This window comes from Porites lutea, chromosome 14 (genome assembly GCF_958299795.1).
Source record: "Porites lutea chromosome 14, jaPorLute2.1, whole genome shotgun sequence".
Lineage (NCBI taxonomy): Eukaryota > Metazoa > Cnidaria > Anthozoa > Scleractinia > Poritidae > Porites > Porites lutea.
This window is the reverse complement of record NC_133214.1, coordinates 9,947,356-9,973,266: the sequence shown is the minus strand read 5'-3', so window position 1 is coordinate 9,973,266 and position 25,911 is coordinate 9,947,356. Positions and strand designations below refer to the sequence as shown.

Here is a 25,911-nt window from a genome sequence, read left to right as displayed (position 1 = left end):
AACAAACTGCATAAGAGTGCAAAAACACAACAACCCCACCTCCCTGAAATTTAACCAGGCTACCCCAAATGCAAACCAGATGATAGCCCTGTGTCTGTGCAATAACATGACAACCAGCCAGACACAACTTCCCCCCCCCCCTTAATTTGAGGGAGACATTGAGCTTTGAACGACAGGGGTAAGCCCCAGGTACAAAAACTCAGCAAATCAGCACTCCAGCACAAAGCATAGTCTTTACAACAACCCCACACCCCTGGAATTTAACCAGGCTACCCCAAATGCATACCAGATGATAGCCCTGTGTCTGTGCAATAACATGACAACCAGCCAGACACAACTTCCCCCCCCCCCCCCCCTTAATTTGAGGGAGACATTGAGCTTTGAACGACAGGGGTAAGCCCCAGGTACAAAAACTCAGCAAATCAGCACTCCAGCACAAAGCATAGTCTTTACAACAACCCCACACCCCTGGAATTTAACCAGGCTACCCCAAATGCATACCAGATGATAGCCCTGTGTCTGTGCAACAACATGACACCCAGCCAGACACAACGTCCCCTTAATTTTAGGGAGACATTGAGCTTTGAAAGACGGGTAAGCCCAGGTACAAAAACGCAGCAAATCTGCACTCTAGCACAAATCATAGTCTTTACAACAACCCCACCCCCCTGGAATTTAACCAGGCTACCCCAAATGCATACCAGATGATAGCCCTGTGTTTGTGCAACAACATGACACTTAGTCCGACGGAAGCCCCCTTTAATTTGAGGGAGAAATTGAGCTTTGAAAGACAGGGGTAAGCCCAGGTACAAAAACTCAGCAAATCTGCACTCTAGCACAAAGCATAGTCTTTACAACACCCCACCCCCCTGGAATTTAACCAGACTACCCCAAATGTATACCAGATGATAGCCCTGTGTCTGTGCAACAACATGACACTTAGATCGACGGAAGCCCCCATTCAAAAAATAGTAGCTGGCCCAACGGGGACAACGGGCCGGGCTGTTGCACCCCTCGTGCATGTTTTCTGGAATTTCCAATGATTTCTGTCAATTCCATGAAGTTATTTGGAGCCCATGGTTAAGAGATGAGGGTGGTTGGTCCTGAAGAGCGAGATTTTTATTTTTACACTAAAAGTATTAGGGCTTTAAGCAAATTAAGTTTTGAAAGATTGCCTGCAATGTGCTGGACTTGACTTAAGATTTCAGGCAACCCGGTTTTCAAAACTTCAGGTAGATTTACATAATCGCAAATCTGGCTCGCGCACCCTACTGATCTGATAAAAAGAATAATGATAAAAATAAATAAATAAATGATAATAATAATAATATGGTCCCTTCAAAATGTAGACCGCAGACTGGGTACAAAATGCAGAATGCAGACTAAGTACAAAACGCAGACTGAGAAGAAAAAAACAGTTTTCTTTTTTTTTTTTTTTTCTCACCAATGAAACTTAAACTGTGCATAACTAATCATAATTTTTATGGAAACGACCAGCTTGTGATTAGGGGCTTCCATTGCGCATAAGTTACAGAAGGATAACAATAACAAAACAACACATAGAAACAGTTTACCTTCTCGAGGGAGTTCACGAGTTTGGCCGTGCGGGGTTCCAAAAACCTCGAACTAGCAACAGACGGCGATTAATGTTCTCCTGCTAATAGCATTTTTGCTTTTCCATTTCGCTTTCCATTTCTTCAGCTCTTCGTTTCTTACAGTTATGACTTTGCCTTTCGAGTCCGAATACTTTAGCGTGGCTGGGTAGGCTATGAAGACCCTGCATTCTTGCTCTTCTAGCTTCTTTTGAAGATGTTTCTTGGAAGGAATGAGCGCTTTTCGGCGTTCTTGGGTGTCTTTTGCCAAGTCAGCTCGAACGGATTATCTTTAAGTCTAACCGCAGCATTCGCCAGAATCTTCGTCTTATCCGTGTATTTTAGAAAGGCTACGTGGATCGGTCTTGGACTCTTTCTGTTTTTGTTTAATTGCGTCGGAGTACGATGAGCATGCTCAATTTCGACGTATCCAAACATTGTTTCCAAGCCCATGTGCGAGGCTATGAAGCCTTGTATGAAAGCCACACAATTATCGCCTTCTGACTTTTCCGGAATGTTATAAAACACCAAGTTATTTCTTCGGGACCTGCTGCAAAGATCTTCAGCTTCTCTTTCTAGGTCTTCTAGCTGCTTTAAATGTGCCTTCCGCTTCATACTTTCTTTCATTTCAGCAACGTCGTCGTTGACTGCGTTTAAGCCTTTTTCAAGTTCAGTTACATTGCTTTTTATATTGGTAATATCGTGCTTAATTGTGGATAACTGATCGTTGATTTTGTCCAGCATATCGAGCTTTTATAGCTTCTTCTGTATATTTTTCAAAATGGCGTCGTCAACGAGCACGTGGGCTGAGATTTCGTCCTCGGAACTTGACACACGCGTTCGTTTTTCGCTCGGTTTTGGTGGCATCGCTCTTTAAAAAAGATACGTGTTTAGACGAAAGACTTTCTACTCATTTGTTTGGGCGAAACCTATCGTAAAGAAAGCTTGTTCAGGAGAACTCAGAAATGCGTCTACTCCATAGGCTCGTCCTCGTTCCAGTCTTAGTCGTCTGCCCCATACCTAAGATCAGAAATTTTGCAATCCATCCATCCGAGAAATTTTGGTAATCACATGACCGTGCGCCCGTACGTCCGTACAGACGCAGGGGGGAAGGGAGTCCGGAGTCTGCCCGCCGGGGGGAGGAGTATGTTATAGTGAGCCCAATACTAAGGAAATTTCGTTCTATCCATTCGAGAAATGTTGGGAGGAAGCTAGTATGGGATGATATTGCACATTCATGTTATGATCAAGTGACAGCTGTCAAAACAGGGCATTCGCTGATTAGTATCACATGACCTTAATTCGGGCTCAAGTAGCGACCCATTGAAGTGGTTATCATTAGATCCCATCGACCTTAGCCCCTTCGGACACCTCATGAAATTTACACAACGAAGTTTCCCCCTTTTCTAATTAGGGTTAAGCACTGCCTTTACAGATGAGGGGCTAAGCACTGCCTTTACAGATTAGGACTAAGCACTGCCTTAGGGTTAAACACCGTTTCTAAACTGGTTAGTTTCTTTTTTTGGGTTGGGGTTGATGCTATATGTACTTAAATTATTTCATCTCTATTCAGCAAATCCTCAGCGGTCTAGTAGTTAGCGTAGTATACTGGACCATCTGGGTCGTGGGCTTGAATCTTGCTGTTTTTCGTATCAATTTTTTTCTTTGAAATTTAAGAGACTTGCACTTTCATAAACATTTCCAGCTTGAAATATCATCTAAGTGTGATATAAGTATGTGTAATCAAATGGTGACGAGTGAAATTAGGGAATAATTTCACGCGCGTTTTGTCCAAATCCTGATAATTTCCCAAGCCTTTATACCATTTGATTACCTATTAATATCATGGGTGACGAATTAGGTTAGCAATCTTGGATTTTTTTACATGTTTATCCTGGATTGTATCGATCGAGAACTCCACTCTCTCAAATGTTTAGACTTCAAATTTGGCTTATAAAGTTCAGAATTTTTCAGACTTTTTCGGCAAAATACCTGTTAGAATCCTTCTTGATGTGCTCTTGTGTGTTCAGGTTTTCTAAAGCGTCTTTTTGTGCCCTGACATCTTCATTTAATTCACAGCATTTTAAAACTTCGTCGCCATCTTGACACTGGGACGTACGGAAGGGTTGCCATGGCAATTTTGTAGTTTCACATGTGAAATTACAAAATTAACGCTGAAATTTCACGCAAAATTAAGGAGTAATTCGTCACCTATGATATTAAAGCAGAAAATTTCATGAGAGGAGCAAGGGGCTACGGCCGAGGGGATGTAATGCTGACCCATTAAAGTTACGTTCTTTTTTTAAGTCTTCCGCTGACAATTCGCACGCGAAAAGTCAGCCTTTTTCACATGCAGGGAAGGCACTTGGGGAACGGACGCTTTTTATGGGTATTGTTTTATTCTCATTTTAAAATGTAACAATATTCTGGCATTAATTGAAAAATTACAGCACTGAGCTTCCAGTAAATAGACACCAACAGTGCAGGCATAAAAGGAAGGAAAAACAGGTTTATGATGTAGAATTAACAGACTAACAAGTCATAAGCATTACCATTATATTTAATACTTGTATATATGCTCATAATTAAAAACAAATATTGAAGTAAAAAATTAATCAACGCAAATCAAGCTATTCACGCAAAAGTACTAAAAACTTAAAATTCAGATGAAAGGCATAATTAACTACCAAATCACCCTTTTTTACGTTCTTAATTTATTAAAAGTAAATTTCGAATATGTTTTAAACATTTCAAATGTTGCAGACCTTAGCTGAAGTCTGTTGAAAAGAAAACAAAACTGTGGAAATACAAGCCAAAACTATTTGTAAACCTATCATACTTTCTGTAATCTAACACAAGCCTGGAGAATTCTTTTGCAGTAAAGCAACAAAATCTCTGGTCACAGGCAAAGGAACATTTGGATGAACAAAAATTTTGAGGAACATCTTGCGATCCCAAGGTGGCATCAAAAGTCCAACAGTAACTCGCATTTCTTGAACTTGGCTGCGACTGATTGGTAGTGGTCTCCATCGCTTTAGTGCTCCAGAGTCTGGACACAAATCCTGGAAAATATTGTGTTTATTAGGGTGTTGCTAATGTTTGCTGGTGTATATTAGGTTGCAAAGCAGTGGACATGTTGTGATGAGGGTTCTCGCCTCCCACCAATGTGGCCCGGGTTGGAATCCCGAGGGCGACGCAACAGATCGGTTGAATTTGTTAAAATATTCATTTTCTAGATTTGGTGCAAGAATTTGGAACAGTGTTCCTCAAAGTATGCGAGTACTCCCTGAACACAAATTTAAAGCTTCTTTAGATCAGCTCCTTTTACACATTTTAGAATTGGAGGATACTTATACGTTGACACACCTATACTTTAATTTATTAACTAAGCAAGATGACATGAAATGTAACATAAGTTTGTAATTCTGTAATTGCCAGTAATAACTTCCGTCCATCTTCTTGTGTCATTTATATAGATCTATCTTTCTTTTCCTTTCCTTTTCTTAATTTCTTAATTCCTAGTGAAATACCTTATGTTTCCCTCTTCCCGCCTCGATTAGCGAAGCTATGTGCGAGTAGGGGATGTTTCTATGTTCATGTATGTTTGATCTTAATTTGTTATCAAATCATGCTGATGACACTTGATTGACTGTAGTAATCATTGCATTGCATTATCATTGTTATAAATGTTGCAGACCTTAGCTGAAATCTGTTGAAAAGAAAACAAAACTGTGGAAATACAAGCCAAAACTATTTGTAAACCTATCATAATTATAGTCATGCAAATATATTTATAATTTGTAACTTTTATTTAGATCAATTAACTTCTTTGGACGTTTATGGACTCTATGATTCACGTGGGTTATGATGCGCCGCGGTGTTTCCTTACTTCGCTGCATTACGGACTATAAACTGCAGATGAATTCGCAGAGCTTGGTTTCCTCATAACACTCTCCTGAAATGGCCTACATCAAATCGTTGAACAAATTTTTGGATATGTAAACGCTGGAAAAATCAACTGATGTGGCATTGTTGGACTTCATTATCGTGAGTATTTGCTTTTGTTGGCGGACCCCGTGTTTTGGCCACGTTTCCTGCTGGAAATTAGTTTTATGTTTATGGAATGAGAGAGCTCACTTTAAGATGGTTTGAGTCACCTATTGCTAAGCGTAGTGGGGAAGCCAGAGGAAAGATTTTGTTATAAAACTGCGACGACGAAAATTAGGATCATGGTCAACAAAGGGGAACGGGATATCCATACGCACTATCAGTTTCCACGACAGTAGCCGCTAAATAGCAGCTTAAACTATAGAGGTTCCGTTTTGACACCTCCTTCCCGAGAGGCTTAGGCCCGTTCAGGCATTTGCCGGAGACGTTAGACTTCCACGGCCATTTGCCGTCTTTACGGTTAGGTTTATGACAATCTGCGGTAATAAGAGATAGTGTCTAAAAGTAAACACGAGAGACTGATAGTGACGACGAATAACCACGAGTAAGAGTTCACCAAAATATGATATTTCCATCATAATGACATCATTATTACGTCACTTTATCAAATTATGATTCTTTAACCGGAAATATAACATTTTCGGAGATTGAAAAATGAAGAGGGGGATAGTGTAAGCCCCTTTGATTCCGCCTCACTTCCTGGCCTCTTTGTCGTCACATAATGTTTCGAAATGCTATCTTGTTTCTTGCAGTTGTGCCATCTTGAAAATCCCTCTCCATACAAAACCGTCAACTTGCTTCGTTATCAACGTTGTTCAGGTCGCATAACAGGTAAATAAACTGAATCCGCAAGGACATGCGACATCAGTCAGCCGTATTATGCTGTGCTCTTGTATAACGCTACCATACACGAACGCGGCAGTTAGAACAAATTTCGATATGCAATCAAGAACGTGACATTACGTGCAAAGAAAAAAAAAATAGGTTTTTGGTCTTTAGCCGATTGGCAAAACAACAACCTTATACATGGAGCATGCTAATTGTACATTTCTTTGCCGTCAATGTGCGACTACGACGTGAAAATTCCTAATTTCGCACGTTTTATCGACAACGTGAACATACCACGGCAGGAGGTAATCGGCTCCTGACTACGGCGAATTTCTCTTTCTCTTTTTAAACTCGAATATTTTTGCAAAGAATTCAACTTCGCGAGAGTTCACCTACATTAGACAGACTGAGCGAGTTAAAATCCCAAATATGAGGCCAACTTTGATTAAGTTAAGAGACAAATTTTATTTCACTAATTAAATTTTCACTCACTTTTGATAGACCAAACATTTTTTTTCGAGTTTTTAGAGAAAATACCCAACATTCTGACAATCAGGACCTATATTTTTCAGGGCCTCCTTTAAGGGCCTTTAATTTATACAGGACGGACATTACCACAGTGGAACCCCGTTAATACGGTCACTAATGGCTCAACAAAAATTTGGCCGTATTAAAAGAGTGGCCGTATTACAGGGGCTGGCTCAAATTTCATGGATTGAGGGCCGTAATGACAAATACACCCAACATCGCATTCACCGTGCTGTTAACAACCGGAATGTAGATATCGCGTACAGTAATTGAAAAAATACTCAAAATTTTCCTTCAGTACGTGAAACTCTTTTAAAATTCGGCTATAAATCGCCACAAGTGCGTTTTAAGTGTACTGTAGTCTGAAAGCAGTACAAGAATAAGCTCAGATCACTTGGTCAATAAAATGACATCTCACAGACATTTTAATTTTCTAAATTTCGAACGGATGGCCGTATTAACGGGGTGAAATTACAAGAGATTCTACTGTTTGGGATTTTAAAATGTGGCCGTTGGCGGTATTAACGGGTGACCGCACTAACGGTTTTTTTTTATAAGGAAATGTATAGGCGTTTTGCCGGACCGAAAAAAAACTAGCCGTGATAAAGAGGTGACCGTATAATCGAGGTGTCCGTAAGGCGAGGTTCCACTGTAGAAGCTTTTTTGCGTTTAGATTTTAATCGGGGATTTCTGTTCGGAGGGGCTTATAAACGGAGGGGTTTGTTTTAGGAATTTTTACGGTTTTTGATCAATAGTATTGTTTCAGTGTTTATTTAAACCTTTATTTTATTTATTTGTTTTTTTTAGAGAGATTTCAGGTCCCGAATAGTTAGTCAAGGAATAGACCCGTTTCCGGAAAGAAAGGAAGCGTGCAGAAGCGAAAAAAAAAATAGTAGCGGAGATACAGGGACTGCAGGGCTTGGACTTCGTGGAGGTACGCACTCTTCTAGTGTTGTTCCGAGGGTAGCTACTGGCACAGCTGTCTGTGGTGATGGGGGCACCTGCGGAGTCTGAGGCCTCAGAGCAGTGCTGGGCACTGGCAATTCAGAGGTGACACGTGCTAGCGAGGCAGGATTGACATCACCGGCTGGCATTGCTGAGTGTTGATCGGTCTCAGCGGGTTTTGCTGCGGCTACTAAGGCAGAGCGGTTTCGTGGGAGTGTGCCCCTTTCTGTTGTGACAAGGTAAGATCAGGGTTTCTCAGTTTTCTCGTCTCTCACCAGGCCACACCGAACTTGATCTCTTATCCAAACTCGGTCACCTTGTTCAAGTGTTGGCAGTTCCTTTGCTTTTTGACGATTGTCAAAGTTGCGCTGTTGGTTCAACTGATACGAGCTTTCCTTTTCTTCTACTAACTGGCGGTCTTTTCTCTGCACATTAGGGTACAAATTGGCTGGATGAGTTGGTATCTAGGTTTGCAGACGGTGTCCCGTTAGTAGTTCACTGGTTGAGTACCCATTCTGTAGAGAAGTTGACCTGTAAGTCAAGAGGGCGCTGAAGATGTCTTCGTTTATTCTCGGCGCGGATTTTGCTGTGCGAATGGCTCTTTCGACTTCGCCGTTCGCGTGGAGGTATTTGGTGAACTAGTAACATGTGCGAAATGGTACGCTTCTGCAAACTGTCGAAAGGCCTCTGCAGTATACTGTGGCCCGTTGTCTGACATTGTGACATGTGGAATGCCATGTGTGGCGAAAACCTCCTTGAGTGTTTTTATAACTGAATGAGAAGGCTCATCAGAGAGTTCCTTTATGTCAAACCACGTTGAGTAATAGTCAACCACGATTATATATATTCTTCCTTGAAAATCATACAGGTCTGTTGCAACCCTCTCCCAGGGGCGGGCTGGGAAGGACAAAGGCTTAAGTGGTTCTCTGGGGGTTGGTTGTTCCTTGGCACATGTGTGGCATCGGGTGATCAGTTCACCGATTTGTGTGGAGAGTCCTGCACTTATGTCCAGGATCGATTTTGTTAGCAAAAATTTGCTAGCAAATTGTTTTCGCAATTTTAGGAAAAAAGATTTAAAGAAAACTGCTTTCAGAAAAGTATAGAGGAAATAGCAAATGTCGCAAAAATCGCAAAAGTGAGAAGAATTTTTCTTGCTATGTGAAAAGATTGAGTAACAAATATAGCAAAAATAGCAGGAATACCAAATTTTTAAAAATTCTACTTTTACAAAGAGAAAAGGCCAAGAAGGGCTTCGTGAAGTCCGCAAATTTCGCAAAATCGAAGAGCGCTGGAAATTCGGCTTTGTAATCTGTTAGCCCCGTGTTCACCTCTCCGACATCTTTGTCAGCACGTCTTATGAGCCCTAGTTCAACACGGGCTCTCCTGCTGAGTAACGAACACTTCTGATTATGCACCACATATATAGGCTCAGTTAACTTTGATTCTCTGTACTTTAGTGTCGTATTGAACAGACCTTTCATGGGCAGTTGATTGTTTCCAGGACCGCTTAGAACCTGGGATGTCTTGGTTAATTCAACATCTTGTAGCCACTGGACATCATCGCTAAGAACAGTCACTGCCGCCTCTGTGTCAAGCTTGAAGCGTGTTGTACGACCATTCACTCCTATCTGTGTAGAACCAATAGTTCTTATCACTGCCGATCTCACCGAGGAAGTGTATGTCTTCCTCCTCTTCTTCTTCTACTGCATGTACCTTTCTCGGATAAGGTTTCTTGCTGAGACAGACAGACTGGAAATGTCCCTTTTTGTTAGAGTTACAATAAGTAGTGTCTCTAGCTAGGCAATACTTCCTGTCATGGTTCTGGCGTCCACACCAAAAACAGGGACGGTCATTCTTGGAGGGCTCTTTTTTTGGACGTACAGGTGGGTTGTTTGTTGCTTGTTGTGAGAGCGTGGCTGACTAACGTAATCGACTTCATTTTGAGTTTCTACCCCACGGGCAACGGTTCGATTTTGTTTTCTTGCTTCAGCTTGTCTGCTCATGCGAGCAGCGTCCGCGAGAGTGAGGTCAGATTTAGCTTGTAGGCGGTTGGACAGTGTATCATCGAGGACTCCAACAATAATTCAGTCTTCTATAAGTTCATCCTTTAGAGTTCCGTACTCACAATTTGCGGCGAGGCGGTATACGTCTTGAATAAAGGTGTCCACGGATTCACCGGGGTTTTGTCTTTTTCGGCGGGCTGCAAAATAACCATTGAGGGCTGTTTTTTTTTCGTCAAAGGGAGCGGTTGCTTCGTTTTGACGATGTCATGCGTACAATCGCCCATTGCATAGAGAAATTTTCCCACCTGTTCCTGGTTTGATTTGTTTTGAAGACCAGAAGCTGTAGGCTATAGGCTGTATAGGTGGATTAACGGGTGGAGGCGAATTTTCAACTGCAGGAGCATCTTCGGGTTGGTCTCCCATTCTGTTTTATGGCGATGGATGGGTCAAGGCCACTGCCACCATGTAGTATCAGGCGAAGAAGAAAGGAGACTTCGAGTAAACACAAGCTAGCACGAAGTTTATTCAAGATGTCCGACCTGCAACCCAGCATGCAATGCAAGCCTAATCCTACACTTATCATCTAACTCGTAGAACTGTTGAGCTTTGTGTGTTATAAACTTGATAAATCGAAGCCTAAAAAGGATCTGACTGTCTACCCACTATTTGTGCAATTTAAAAGATTAAATCCTCAGGAAATATCTGTAAACTTGAGCATTGAAGCTATAGGCATGCTAAATGATATTTCAAAAAATTTGCCCGTGTCTAACAAATAAACTAGGGCATTTGTCTAACATCAACACTGGGACATTAATTTGCCTGTGTCTAACGTCAACACTGGGGCATTAATTTGTCCGTGTCTAACGTCAACACTGGGGCATTAATTTGCCCGAGTCTAACAAATACACTGGGGCATTCATTTGCCTGTCTAACAAATACACTGGGACATAAATTGGCCTGTGCCCCACTTCAGCACTGGGGCATTAATTTGCCTGTGTCTAACAAATACACTGTAGCATTAATTTGTCTTTGTCTAACAACAACGCTGGGGCATTAATTTCCCTGAGTCTAACAAATACACTGGGGCATTAATTTGCCTGTGTCTATCAAATACACTGGTGTATTAATTTGCCTATGTCTAACATCAACACAGGGGCATTTATTTGCCTGTGTCTAACAATTTAAACCTTTGAAAAAATATCTACTTCTCTCTAACAAATACATTTACACAGTCCTTAACCAAAACTATGGCTACTGCGATAAAGGCGATTGGGGATCCAGAAGTCAAATGCATCGATTCAGAAGTTAATGATTTTGCATGCGTTGAGATGGGGCATCACGTGTTTTTCTTCCCTGTGATTTGGTTCTTTTTCTGCCCTGGTAGATATACTCTAACTAAATGTGACATTCGTAGGGGATGTATTAGCCTGCGTGGCAGGCGCAAAAAGGGGAAGGGGAGGGGGGAGGGGGGAGGGAGAAAGGGAAAAGGAAAGGGAGCACCTGCTCTAAGAGCCTATGTTTTTGCATAACGCCTACCAATTTTCTAGTAATCCGATTACGCTTGCTGTCAATCAAGTGTCGCTACACTCGCCATGCAGAACGGACCATTACAATCACGGACTAAAGAAATTCGCTTAGTTATTCAGATCCAGAAGGCACTTTGGAGAACATTGGAACCCTTATTCAGCCGTAATAAAAAAGCTTTACGCTTCAAAAGAGCTCAAAGAAATTGCGCTTGCATCAGAGGGCAAATCCTGCCGACCAGAAAACAATAACTACAGTCAATCGATATGTATGTCATGACCTCTCAGTGTGAAACATGCGGCTTAAATAACATTTGCTCAGTATAAATGCAGACCAGAGCATAATCTACCCAGCAGATAAAAACAACTTTATTGGATATAAGCAGCATTTTGGCATGAGGTAAAACCACCCTCTTTTATTGCTAAGTTACATCGGCGAATGTCATCGTTCGATAAATTGGCTAAATCTTTCGCTGGATGGGCGCCTAATCCCTTAAATAAGCTCTATAAGCCCAACAATTCCATCTCCTGCAACTGGTCTTCGATAATACTTTTCAGTGGCGAAATGACGAGAATCGCCGCATTACCATTTAGCTGGTAGTTCCTTGCGCGTACAAACATTTGTTAAATAAAACTCTTGCCGTATCCGGTCCGCAAAACCGCCAGAACATCTCTGTCGGCTAAAAGAGCCCTTACTGCTGATTCTTGCTCTAGTTTTAAAACAGTTTCTCTACCACTAGATAAATTCACATCTCTCAAAGCACTCTCTACGACATCCACGTCTACCGCTGCCATCTCGACTGTTTGTTGATTTGTGAAACGCGCATTTCAATATGTTACTCATTACGGCTCAGCCAATCAGGAAATTGCGGACGCCAGCGTCCGCAGATATGAACAAAAGGGGGTTCTTAGAGCAGGCGTCCCCTCCCCCTCTCCCCAATCCCCCTCCCCTTTTTCCCTTCCTCCTTATTTCCTACCCCCTACCCCTTTCGACGCCTGCTACGCAGGCTAGGGATGTATAAGCAAAGCTGGAGCCTGGATATGCAATTTCCAAGAGTGTCTGTGGACCATATCACCGAAATTCAAGCGTTTTACTCTGGCACTGACTCCAATCCGTGTCGCAAGCTTAGCCGTATTTGCATTGCAAAACTGAACAGCTCTGACTTGTCCCCAGGAGACCTACGTTACTTGCATGCGAACAATGAAATGTTTGGAGTTGCATGTGTGAAAGGCCAACCAACAATACGTTTAATTATCAAGAAAAAATGGTTGATTAGTAATATTATTTATTACTCTAACAGCGTAGCACCGTTCAACTTCTTGGAGTTAACTATTCTGCTCAGTGGCGATGTCCACACGATGCCTGGTCCAGTGAACGCTACGACTGGTAGAATGATTCCTGTTCTTACGCGCCACCGAAAGCCGAATCAGTCAACCATTCAACCATGCATGCCCGGAATCCTGCGTATTTTACGAATGTTATGATAATGTAGCAATCACAACCTATGTCTTTGTGCTTACTCAACGTCAGATCAGTCAGAAATAAGGCACTGACTGTAAAGGATTTTACAGTTGATCATGCCTTAGATACACTCTTGATAACTGAAACTTGGCAGAAACCGGGTAATGAGGACGCAGTAGAAATTGGAACTTTGTGTCCTACAGGCTATCTTTTTCTTCATGTTCCTGGACATGATTCTATCACCTTTGGAGGAAGTATTGGATTCCTATTCAAGGAAAACCTTGATGTACACACCTCCGTCAGTGAAGAATTTGAGACGTTTGAGCTAATGGATACTCGTTTGAAGAACATCGAGTGTGCTCGTATCCTGTGCACTGTTACCGTCCTCCAGACGATAGCACCTTAGTATCCACTTTTCTTTGAAGAATTCTCGCGTTTTTAGAGCGCTTGCTGGCTGATTACTCTAAGAGCCTAATAATTGCGGGCGATTTCAACCTTCATCTTCATGATCCTCCTAACAGTCACGCCAAGCGTTTTCTTTTAGACATGTTGGATACTTTTGGGTTGAGACAACTTGTTCATGGAGCCACCCACAAGAAAGGTCATACCCTTGATCTACTTATCACTAGATCTAAGACTCATTAATCATCCATGACAGGATTAGGCACCCTGGAATTGCTGATCACTATCCAGTGCACTGTGATTTGCGTCTCCAGAAACCTCGCTATTTGTTAAGAAAAGAGTAACTTTTCGCAAGCTGCGTTGTATTGACATGGATTTTCTTTTTAGGGATATTTGTGATTCCAGTCGTTTGCAGAATGAATCCGAAGATTTGAAAGTCTTGACTGAACAATATGACGAAATTTTGTGTTCTGTATTGAATAACCATGCTCCCCTTAAGCAACGTGTTGTAACCATAAGCACATCAGCCCCTTGGAACAACCGGGAAGTGGCCTCGGAGAAAATCAAAAGGAGACGTCTAGAGCGGAAGTGGCGTAAAACGGCTTAGGACATTATATTAAGTCTGACATGGAGTATAGACCACAATTCGCTGTTATGATTGTATTGGCGAGATAGTCTTTGTCAGTGATGAAATACGTACAAAAATACCCCCAAAACCGAACTATGAATCAAAGAAAATTCGAATTTCGATTTTATCCGGGAGACCGGGAAATCGGTGTCGTATCCGGGAGAGTTGGCATGTATGCTTTAGGGTAATCACGATCGTGGTTCTCATCAATCAATCGACAATCTCGACCATAAAGATCTTCATTCTCAACCACCAATCGAAAAAACTCAATCCTAGCGACCGTGATATCGATCGTGATCATCAATCGAGCACTCGTACCACTTTTGAATGATATCCTCCCCCCCCCCCCCTCCATAGTATAGATGCAATACTTTAGATCTGTTAGAACCCGTTCAACTAGGAGGAATGTATTCATTGGCTGCGAAGTCTAGTAATAATAAGTTAAGCTTCTTTTTTATGGTAAACTGCAGTTAGCAAAGAGATTTAGAATCACGTCAAGCGCTAAACGCCAATTTGCACTACACGACCAAGTTATTTCTTTACTTGTTGTTTACTATTTATTATATGTACACAATAAGAAGTATTTATGTCAGGTTCATCCATAAAAAAAAAAAAAATACTAAAATCATCCGTTATTAGAAAATTTGCCACCTTAAATCTTACGTTTGGCGTTGCCCGGAAATTAACGTGATTCTAGCTCTCTGTTAGGAACAAATCAACTGGTATACCCCACACAGTCCACACCATCCATAGCAGCTTGGTTCCACACCATGAAATTTTGCTTCTGCCCGGACTCCAGCCTCCCCAGATATCTCCACACTGCGTAAACAGCGCAGGGGTATGGGTTGGTAATAGGTGGTGTCATTACATGACGACGTAATAGAATATCCTCCTGGCAGTTGTTTAGGGTCACCCCATGGAGACAAGGACGTTCCTGACAAATTTTAAAAGAACTAGTTTACTTTTTTCAATATTTGCTTAAAAACAAAAAAAAAAAGAAAAAGAAAAGGAAAGGAAACAAACAAACAAACAAAAAAGCATCAATAGTGAGTGAATTGTTACTCTTCCAATTTCAAAACAACTCTTTCTCTCCTCTCTGGTTCAACTGCTCTATGCTTATTTGTTTGTTGGTTTGTTTTTGACTTGGTTGGTCCCGGTTATGGCAATACTAACCGACGGTAACCTGCGAGGATAAGAAAAGAATCCTCCTACTTGTTACAAGGCAAATGCCACCAGAGCGCTGGCTCAGTATGGTGCCAGTATCATCACAAAACTGTAGATTGATGTACTTCATAAATTTGAAGCTATTCAATGCTTCAAAACTTTCATCTTTGTGTATCAGCCCCACCAAGAGATCTTTGTAACTCATATTACCCTATGAGAAAAAAAGGTGGAGTCCATAAATTCCTGTTATTGATGGATTTAATTAGGCACACATCCTGTACTATATATTTGCAACACTATTAGCGCATTACAACTTTTCGTTTGCAAGGAAATTAGACAAACTTGAAGTTTGTTTTATGTTACTACGATAATGTGGTCATTACACTGTCAATCATGAAAATAAATAATGGCAATTGGACTGAGTGGAGCACAGTTTACTCTGTAATCATTCACGTGATTTCAAAATACTCAAAGTAAAATTACTACTTTATTACATTTATTTTGAAAGCGCAAATTGAAACACCCAAATATAGGATTTGAGTCAGTATTAATATTCTATTGTTTCAGTAGATTGTTTGTAAAAAAAAAAAAAAAAAGAAAAGAAAAAAGCGGAACCGAAAATACATTTACATCTTATTTTATATTATGTAAAAAACAGAAATGATACGATTTAGAGCAACATCACTCGAATTTGAAACATGCGATTTGGAACAGAGAAAAAATGTGATTCGTGAGTAAATCACACTGCCGGGAGCCAATCAGACTTCAAGGATTACCAGTGACTTCATAAGTATATTTAATAAAGGTATATAAATAACCGTCTTACTAGTGTAAGGGTACCTAGCTGTTGCCACCACTCGACCCCCTGAGTTTTTGTTTCGAATTCCACCTCACAAGACGAAAGGGTGGCGTATCCCATTGAGGATTTCTATCAAAATTAGATCGCAGTGATTTGACCCAGCGATGTCCAGGACATGTCTTCACGTGGTTGAATAATAATATTAATAATAATAATAATAAAAATAATTAATAATGGTAATAATATTATTGTTGATAATAATAATAATAATAATAATAATATATAATAATAATAATAGTAATAGACCATTGCAATTTCTTTAACTAAATTAATACCAGAATTTCAGGCTTGCTCTGTAGTATCAGACGACAAAGAAGACAAGCTTCGAACAACACAACGGCGTAATCAGTTTCACTGCATGCACAGGGAACTGCCTGAACTTCCCCCTCCCCCGCCCCCACCTTAAAAGAAAAAGGTATGATCAATAAAACGAAAGAACAACAAGCCACGAAAATCAAAAGTTTATGTGTGCCACTAAGGCACATACAGTCAATGTTCGACACAAGATGTAAGCGTTTAGGAGGCTTCACAGTCCTTCCTGAACTAAGGGCTTGGACTGGGTAAAAGGATCTACTCTTCCGAAGTTGTTCCTAGGTTAGCTGCTGGCACAGGTGTCTGTGGAGATTTGGATATCAGTGGAGACCAAGGCCTTGGCAGAGTGGGGGTATTTGACGCGTAAAGGGTGAAGTCAGAGACTAGCAGAGCTCTCGGCTGTTTGGTCCCAGCGGATCTGGCTACAAGGCAGAACGGTTTGATCGAAACCTGCCCTGAGTTTCTCATTTTTCTCTGCCATCATGTCTGTAATGTTGCGTAGCATAGACCTTTCACTGGGAGTTGAGTGCTTAGTCCAAGGCTTTATAGAATCCGTCTTGGTTATAATTAATCTCTTGTAGAAACTGGCTAATTCAACACTTTGTAGCAGCCGGGTGTCATTGTTTAGAATTATCGTTGCTACTCCCGTGTGGAGTTTGAAGTGATCATGAGTTGCATGGCAATTCACTCTTATCTGTGCAGACGTATAACTATTGTCACCGCCGATCTATCCAAGGAGGAGTATTTTCTCTTCTTCTTCTACGTCATGTGCCCTTCTCGGACATGTCGGAGGTTTCTTGCCGAGACAGACGGACTGAAAATGTCCCTTTTGGTTACAGATACTAAAAATGTTTTCTCAGCTGGACAATACCTACTGTCGTGTTTCTGGCGTTCGCACCTAAAACAGGGACGGTCATTCCTAGAGAGCTCTTTCCTGGATTCTTCGCATCGGCTAAGTGTGCGTTTGCTGTTGCCTGTTTCCAGATCGTGACTGACCGAAGAAATTAATATCGTCCGCCACAAGAGGCACGTGCGATTTGATTTGGCACAAAAGCTAACGTTATCCTAGGGCTTTTGCGCTATATCTTCAAGAAACCCTTCCTAGTAAAAGCTTTTATATTAGCGGCACTCTATCACCTGGTGACCACCTGGTCGCTGATATCTCGTTTTACGAGTCATATAAACCAGTGAATAACATGAAATGCCAAGGTGTATCACACCTGATAAGACTATTTTTTCGGTTAGTTTGTTAGCTAGAGGCAAGTAGGTGTGATATGTAATAAACTAGCTCGGAACGTAAATTTTAGTTCTATTTTTTGGCCGAATTGGGTTACAATTATATAGTTACGTACATCGCTCTGTAACATGTCGCAATTTCGGTCCCCTAAAAAGTAAAGTTCATGATCCATTACATGTCAATTATTTTTTTCCGTAGTACCAAGTAAACTTCGCGCCTTCAAATTTGGTCGGGAGCGAGAGAGGATTTACAGGCTGAGGCTGATTTTCATCTACCTAACTGCTATTCTCTCTTGCTAGTAAGGTTGGTTTCCCATTCTATTTTTTGGCGTTTGGTGGTTAAAGCCTTTGCCACCATGTAGAATCAGAGGGAGAAGAGAGAAAACTCGAGACTTCAACATTATACGAGGGTTATTTAATATCGCTGACGTATGTCGCACATTGTTACCAGCTTTCCAGCATGCAATGGAAACTGCCGATTTCTATTCCCACCGCTTCCTACGTGGACATCATTGTAATAGCACACTATAATATACTAAGGAGCTGAGTCGTTCCTAACCTTCAGAGACACAAATTCTCCCTGAACTGAACGTTGTAGCTGATCAGCAGTTTGTTTGAGAGTATATTGCAGAGTTGTGCCAGTCATGTGTGTAGCTGGTAGTCCAGCCATTGTGTTTCTTGAAGTTGGGTCCAAATTGGCTCCCATGAAGGTCTGAGGCTGACTCACCACGGGCGGAGTAATTGACGCGAGAAAATCCATATCAACTGTGAATTGAAATAGGAAAGAATGGCAAAGTGACGGTTGTACCTAAATAATACTGGTCAGAGGGGCGGCCGAGAGGTACTGGAGACGACTTTCCGATTCGGCTGCCTCTCGGAAATTCTCGGTAAATCCAATATGGCGTCTTAGTCCAGGCTTGTTTGACTTGTAAGGCTTTTCAATATGCTAGTTTTTTGTTTACATTTATCAACCACACAAGATATACGGGAGATAATGAAATAAAATAACTAATTTACAACTCCAATAGCTAACAAAAACACTAACAATACAAAAAATAAATATAAATAAATAAATAAATAAATAAAATAGGTCAATAATTCCTACTAATCACGAAGATCACTAAGATAACAATGACACAATATCACATCTAAGTACTAGTCACACCTCAACTAAGCAGTTATGAAAAATAGGAATTACAGTTAAGGAAAAAAGTAATTACCTATTTCAAACAGAATTCTTAACAATAACTATATTTTAAGTCTAACGTTGTGTAGATCTGGAGAAAACCTCCACAGAAAAGCCTTAAAGTATGTCGTAAAAATCCAATTGAGACTAAATACAGGGTGTTCCAAAAGTTCGTTCCTCTACTTTATAAGTCTGTATTTCAGTACGATTGGACTTGGTAAGCAAATCATTTAAACAAAAGTTGTGTCTTTCAATCTAATTCACTATTTTTGTACTTGTTGTGCCATCTTTTGACTCGAATATTCGATTTGTGTACTTCCGCGTCAAAGGTGCGCGTGCGCGAGTATATTTTCCAGCCTTCATTTTTGGTATTTTATAGCCCGAATTGCTCGAACTCCTTCCTTGATTTTTGTGAATATCAAAAAACGATAAACCCACTTAACGCAAAAACGTTCAGCTACGTGAGAGCATAAGCATGTGTACCTCGATTTACTGGCTTATCTGTTACAGAAACTGCTAAAAAACTGGAAAAATCCGAATGTTGGGTGGTAAAATGATCATGGGGAAATGAAGGTTTTGAAGGCAAGAAACGAGGGGGAAGACCAAAAGGCCTGAATTAAGCAGGTAAAATAGTATTAAAGAAGGCTAGATACAAAACAGGAGAGTCCACGAGGAAACTCTCACATAGTTAGCAAGCCAAGTCCAGAAAGGGTAATGAACAGTTGTTTAAAATGTTTAAAAAATTAGAGGCCCCTGAGATGGCCAAAAAAAAAACTCTGCTTAGTCTGCCAAGTAACGTCCAGCTGGTCTTAAATTTGTAAAGAAGTCCAAAAGCCTTGCTGTGATCGAAAGGGACGATTATCTTTTTTGGATGGATGCCCAATATATATATTTTTTCTAGCTGCCTAAACCAAAGAAACATTGTTTGGGAGCTGAACTGGCTCCTACGCAACATGTGATAAAAAAGCTCAAAATGGGTCACCTGTGGTCTACACGCTGTATGTATTCCACTTCATGCCGCAACGGCTACAGAATGTGATAAAGAAAAAAGCAACAACAACAAAAAGGGTATGTCAGTTACTAAAATTCTGAATACATGTTCTCGATAGTGAAATAAACATCTTCTAGAAATTTCAAGTAGAAAGAAAGTTTTGATCAAAAGATATAGTGCATGAAATCAGAGGAACGAACTTTTGGTACACCCTGTAAAATACAAAAAAAAATAGTGGCTGGAAAATATACTCGCGCACGCGCATCTTTGGCGCGGAAGTACACAAATCGGATACATGTATACGAGTCAAAAGGTGGCACAACAAGTATGAAAATAGTGAATTAGATTGAAAGACACAACTTTTGTTGAAATTATTTGCTAACCTGGTCCAATCGTACTGAAATAGAGACTTATAAAGTAGAGGAACGAACTTTTGGGACACCCTGTAGAGGTCATATTCCTTACTTATCTAGTGTGACCCTCTGAGCGGTATTTCCATCTGACGTAATACCGGTTAGAGGGACAAAGTTCATGCACAAAAGCTGTATCTCATCCGATACAATTCTATTCAAGAATGCTTTCCAAACGAACCTCTAAGTTGGTCATAGAATGGGATTTCAAACTAGCATATTTCAAAGCCTTACTTTTCTTCGCATTATTGCCCTTCTTTTACAATACGAGCTAGTGCACAAGTCGACAAACAAGTCAGGACTAAGACATCATTTTGGATTTACCGAGAATTTCCGAGAGGCAGCAGAATCGGAAAGTCGTCTCCAGTACCTCTCGGCTTTCCTTCTGACCGGTATTATTTATAGGCTCAACCAGTTTTACGTCCGCTGTTGACGAAGTAGCTCCTTGACTTGGTGGTAGATCAAGCGTGCGAAAACTGGACTTGCACAGGAGTCACGTTAGTATGTCACGCATTCCCGTGATAAGTAGGCGTGCACATTTACTGAGTTTTATCTGCAACCCATCTTCGTGGAATAATAAATCTCTTATTGAGTAGCTCTACGAGCAAGCCAAAATACAGCGTGGCTCGTAAAATATTATCATGATACTACACACTAAACCGCCCAATAGGATATATGCATTCTTGCTATCATTGTAAGTCAGTTATTATGCTCTTCCGTCTTCGCATAGCCGTAAAGTCCTTCGCCGTTTACTTGGGTTCTGCACTCATGCCAAGAGCAGCATGCCGCGCCGCTGTCATCCGTGACGACAAAGATGATATATAATAACATATAGATTTAGCCAGGGCTAAAAGCGAAGCCTCCGTTTCTATACTTATGATAAAAGCAATCAAATTTCAAGTAATAACATAAACTCTAAGCCAAAAAAATAAATAAATAAAAATAAGAAGCCTTCGGCATCAGTTCTCCTTTAGAGGGAGGGGCTAAATGATTAAAAAAAATATCCCGCAAACAAACCTGAATTGAAAAAATTGTGAAATTGTAGGTCTCTTCAATAGGAACAATATACTGGTTACGATTTCTAGGGTCAGTATTTCTGTTTAAGGGAAGACCTAAAACGAAGATTAGGCCGTTTTGTGTTCCTGTAAGCCCATTACATTTTCTTTTTCATTTTTTTTTTATCTTTTTCAACGGGCCCGGACGAACAGGTATGTGTAGCCTTTACATTTATACAGCCTCACAATATCTGATAGAAAGTTTTACCGTAATTAACGTGTATATTTTCTTTGAGGAGAGACATAAGAAAGCAAACGATAACCTTTTTCGCTGCCAATAACTAAAATCCAATCTTTAACCCCTTTTTTTTTTTAAAGACAAACTCGGGCTCGAAAAGCCGACGAGTCCTGTCGTTAGAATAGAGGAGAATTCTTTTATATTTATTTTTAGTAAAGCGCAGTTTTTCAGCGAGAATATAAAGCCATAAACAAACAACTGAAAACAAACTTCATTTAAGCGGTTTCAGCTGTATTCAGGGCACGAGTTATGGAAAAAGAGCAGCACACTGCAAAACTCTTGAATGGCAAGTATTGAATAAGAAAATGAATAGTAATTCAATGGAACATGTACAAAAACAACACTTTAGTTTTAATTCAAGAATGGGGAGTGGCCCGTCAGAAGTGTGTCTAAAAATCTCACGATCTGTAGTCTCACGATCGTGTTTTGAGCTAATGTTATGAATGAGCAATGACAGATGAATACCTTAATGACTTGAATTTTTTTTATTCCAAAACCCATAAGTAATCGTAAAAATGAATTTGCGTAACACTAACTGGATCGTGGATCCGTTCACGCAAGTTAAATGAAACTGAAACATGACAAAAAATCATTATAACATTGCGCGCGTGCTTGCCCTATAGAAGTCCTATTGAGAAGCTATGAACAAAATCTATATTTACGCACGCCCGTGCGAAAACAAGCCAAGCGCTCCGATCCGCCGTGAAGAAAACAAGCTTGAATTCCTCGAAACTACAACTTCATAGCGAAAAGCTCTCGTTTGCCCACAAAAAGGAAACTGAGCATTCTTTTGAACTTTCTCTTTTCATTTGTGTCTTTTATCGGGCGTATTTTCAATCTTGAAATACAAAATTTAGTCTTGAAAACCACAACATGATGAACGCGCGCCAGCCATTTTGTTGATGGATAACAGTAAGTGAGGTGTCAAATCCGCCTCTTCCCCCACTCTCTATGTGGTTGACCATGTAACTTTTTGGGGGGAGGGAGGGTATGGGTGATTTTGTTTGAGTAAGAATTTTTTTCCCAAATCTCTGGGGTTAGAAAATTTTTCCCTGACATACGACAGTGTAAGAGTTTTTTTTCAGCATTATATACGTCATGAGCGATATTTTTTTCAGTGCAGGATATTATATATTTTCACCCAGTTATAACCTTGCAAGCTTTTCCACCTCAAAATCAGTCTGCGGGGTATTTCTATCTGAAATCATCCATAACCCTGTCAAAAGTCAAATTGTCGGCCCCTAAAATCCACCAAACATTTGCTCAGTTGACAGATTTTGATTTGTCAATCATTTCTAAAGCCTTTTGAAACAATAGGGGACAAAACTCTCTAGGGGAGACGGAAGGAATTCGTTTCTACTTACCTCTACCCGGAGAGTCCGTACGGAAGGACGTACGGTGACGTCATAACTAAATTTTCTCGGACGGTTAGTTTACCAAATGTTTCTTAGTTATGGAGCTCCACGCTGGCGCGCACGGAGGCTCCGCTATCATCTTCGCCGTTTCTGACTGGTTCCAACCCCCCGGCCAATTCTACCAACTGTTGCTTACCGTATTTGGAAGATGCGAGCAATATACCATCGATTCGATGGTATATATGATTGGAAACGAGGCTGCTAGGGCAACAGGCCATCTCCAAGCCGCTAACAAGCTGTTTATTGACACGAGTGAACCAAAAACAAACGGTATTCACGGCTATCCGAAGACGAAATAACTGATTTCTAACTAAATCTGAACGGAAGAAAGACAAAAATACGCTAAACATATCGCTTGATGGTTTTTATCCAGTTTTCGAGGAGTATCTGCAAGGAAAAACATCTGTTTTTGAAACCGTGCCGAGAAATAGGCCAAGGATTTTTGTCTACGACGAGATAATCTTGTTCGGATCTTAGAAATATTTGGAATGAATGGTCAGCGCAAGCTGGTTACGAAGAATTAACCTGGGGATTAAAGCTAATCGGAAACGGAGACATAAATTATTTTGAATAAATAGAGTGATTTTACTTAATCAAGCTAGGGGATACTAATAACTAAATGCTTAATACACTCGAACCTCCATATGTCAACCACCGCTCGTAAGTAACCACCTCCCATAAATTAAAGGATCACCGATCAAAAACACCAAAATGTTTCACTGTGAGCCTTGTAGTTTCCACATCTAGTGAGCGACCGCGACCACCTTTTGGGGTGACGGTTTTATAATTTTCCATTTTTTTTAACCTCTTGTAAGCGACCGCTTTACGCATGGTCTGATCTCTCTGTTCGCTGTATGTACTTAACGCTACTCAGAGTATACGAAGAACTTTTTTTACTACATGGAACTTAGAAATTGCGTGCAAAAAATTATCTTCCAAAGAAAAAGACCCAATGGGGTTCGTAAGCGACCATTAAATTTTCGCACTTTCGGTGGTCGCTTATTAGAGATTCGACTGTAAATACAAACAAACAAAAGTAGACAATTATGGAATTAGTGCAGAGGGGTGCGTGGATCAGTCTACTACCTATTTCACAGGTGAAGTAAAATAACTCTAATAATTTAAAATATATATACACTGCTTTTCATATCGATGTTTCCGTTAACAGCTTAATTTAAGTAACGCAACGGACCTAATTTACAAGGCAGATATCTCTTAACAATACTGTCAAGCGCGACTAATTTTTTTCTTTTCCTAGGGCGTCGTAAACAATGTTTTGCCGTTAGGAACGCGATAATTTGCATAATCAGTCATCTAAACAAATTCTGTCTAAAACGACTTACTGTTGTCTGCAGGTAAAGTGTGGTAAAAAGTCTAAAATGACTGTACTTGAATATATCCTGACTTGAATTTTTCTTAACATTATCCCTTAAATTGTGATTCGGGTTGTAAAAATTGCAAGGTTTCTGTCAACACAAACTCAGAGTCAGATTTTGTCATGGTCGCGTCGCTCTGTGCGCCTGTAGCAACCAACTTCGGCCTCCGTTTCCTCTGCTAGCCGTCATTTCTTGAATTTGGGTCGTTCAGTTCGAAAGAAACACTTATGAAGGCAAAACCACAACGACAAACCCGAGTGAGGGTCCGCCGGATCCTTAGTAGACCGGAATCAGTAAAATCTTGAGTACCAAATTTTAAACTTAAACCAGTAAACTGATCCTTACGGCAGGAAGAGTGATAGAAAAAATAAATACAGAAAACTCAAATAAAGTGGTGAATGATATTTGCCCGATATTTCAGTTTGCCACACAAACCATCAATGGGGGCTATATAAAGGAAAAATGAATACAGATAAAAGATGAACGTTACATATGCGAGATTTGAATACATAGCAAGGAGAAATTAAATGACAGGCTCTTTGTCAGTCAGTGAGGTGAGTCTTGCGTGCCTTCCTGACAAAGTCACGGTAAGTTGCTACGGATTAGTTCAAGGGAATAAGAAGGACGTCGTTGATAGATTGATCGGCTCGATTAAAATGTTTGGAGACAGGAGTAGGATTAGGGAAGTGGCTGTAGTTGAGAAATGGAGCGGCGATGTTCCCCAAAGCGTTGGTGGAGATGGCGCTTAGTCTCCCCAATGTACTGTTTGCCGCATTTTTTGCAATCGATAAGATAGATAAGGTTTTTGGATTTACAGTTTAAAAGGGTCATGTATACGTTGTTTCTCTTTTGATACCTTGAATTGATTCGAAAGTATACTCTGAGCTGAGCTTGACAAACCACGAGCAGTTAATCTGTACCGAGTATACAAAGGACCACGTAATACGCGTCTTAACTTGATATACATCCCTTACCCATATCATAAGCCCGTAGTAAGCTTCTGCCCATACATATACTGTAAAAAAGATATGCAGATTTTCTTTGAAAAGAAGGTGTGAAAAATCTAAATAAAACCACTTGCATCGCCTTACCTGATCTACTCGTTGCGTGTGCAGGTCTCTGGGAATTTCTGTTCGCCATCTCTTCCAACGGAAATGAAGTTTGTGCTGAAGATATTTCGGAGCTAGCGCTGCTCTGGCTTTCTTCCCCTGTAAACCTTTCGTAGCTCATTTGACTATGAAAAGATGCCCTAATATTGTTTAAAGCTGTGGAAAACTTTGATGCCTTCTTATAATCAAATCGTCTTGCACATGCCCGTGGCTCAGAGAACAACACAGTGTGGATATGGGGGAGTGGGGCTAGTTTTAAAAATCAACTGCGAAAGAAGCTACACCCAGCTACTTCAAGGTGGACAACAACTATTCAACATGGACCTTGTTCTGCAGATAAATTAGTCCTGAATCTACCGCAAAATGCAGATAAATAGCTGGGTAACGGTCGTTCGCATGTTGGAAAAGATTTTCCCGCCGGTCCTTATAGTAATGGACTGCTGTATCGTCACGAATTGTTATTATTATTATTATCACTAATATTATTAGTTCATAATTTCATTTGATTTTTCATATTTCTTGTAAGCCCTGCAAAGGGATGTATGTATACACTATTTCGAAAAAGGTTGTCGGCAAAAGTGCATCCCGATAGGTACTGTGTGTGGTTTTGAGCTTACTGTTCTTCAAAGAAATTTGAAAGAATGGCACGACAGGCCGTGGAAGTATGAGTTTGCGAGTGCTAAATTGGGAAAGCAAGAAAA

At 40.6% G+C, this 25,911-nt stretch overlaps 1 protein-coding gene across 1 annotated transcript; it reads right to left on the bottom strand.

The window, feature by feature from the left end:
* Window positions 1-3,984: 3,984 nt before the first annotated feature.
* Window positions 3,985-25,446, bottom strand: LOC140924312 (uncharacterized). Its single transcript, XM_073374342.1, has 5 exons — window positions 25,193-25,446; window positions 17,990-18,195; window positions 15,033-15,234; window positions 14,588-14,793; window positions 3,985-4,654 (listed from the first exon to the last, which is right to left on the bottom strand). Exons 1-5 carry the CDS (start codon window positions 25,329-25,331, stop codon window positions 4,442-4,444), a joined length of 966 nt encoding a protein of 321 aa, XP_073230443.1. The 5' UTR covers window positions 25,332-25,446; the 3' UTR covers window positions 3,985-4,441.
* Between the last annotated feature and the right edge of the window lie 465 nt (window positions 25,447-25,911).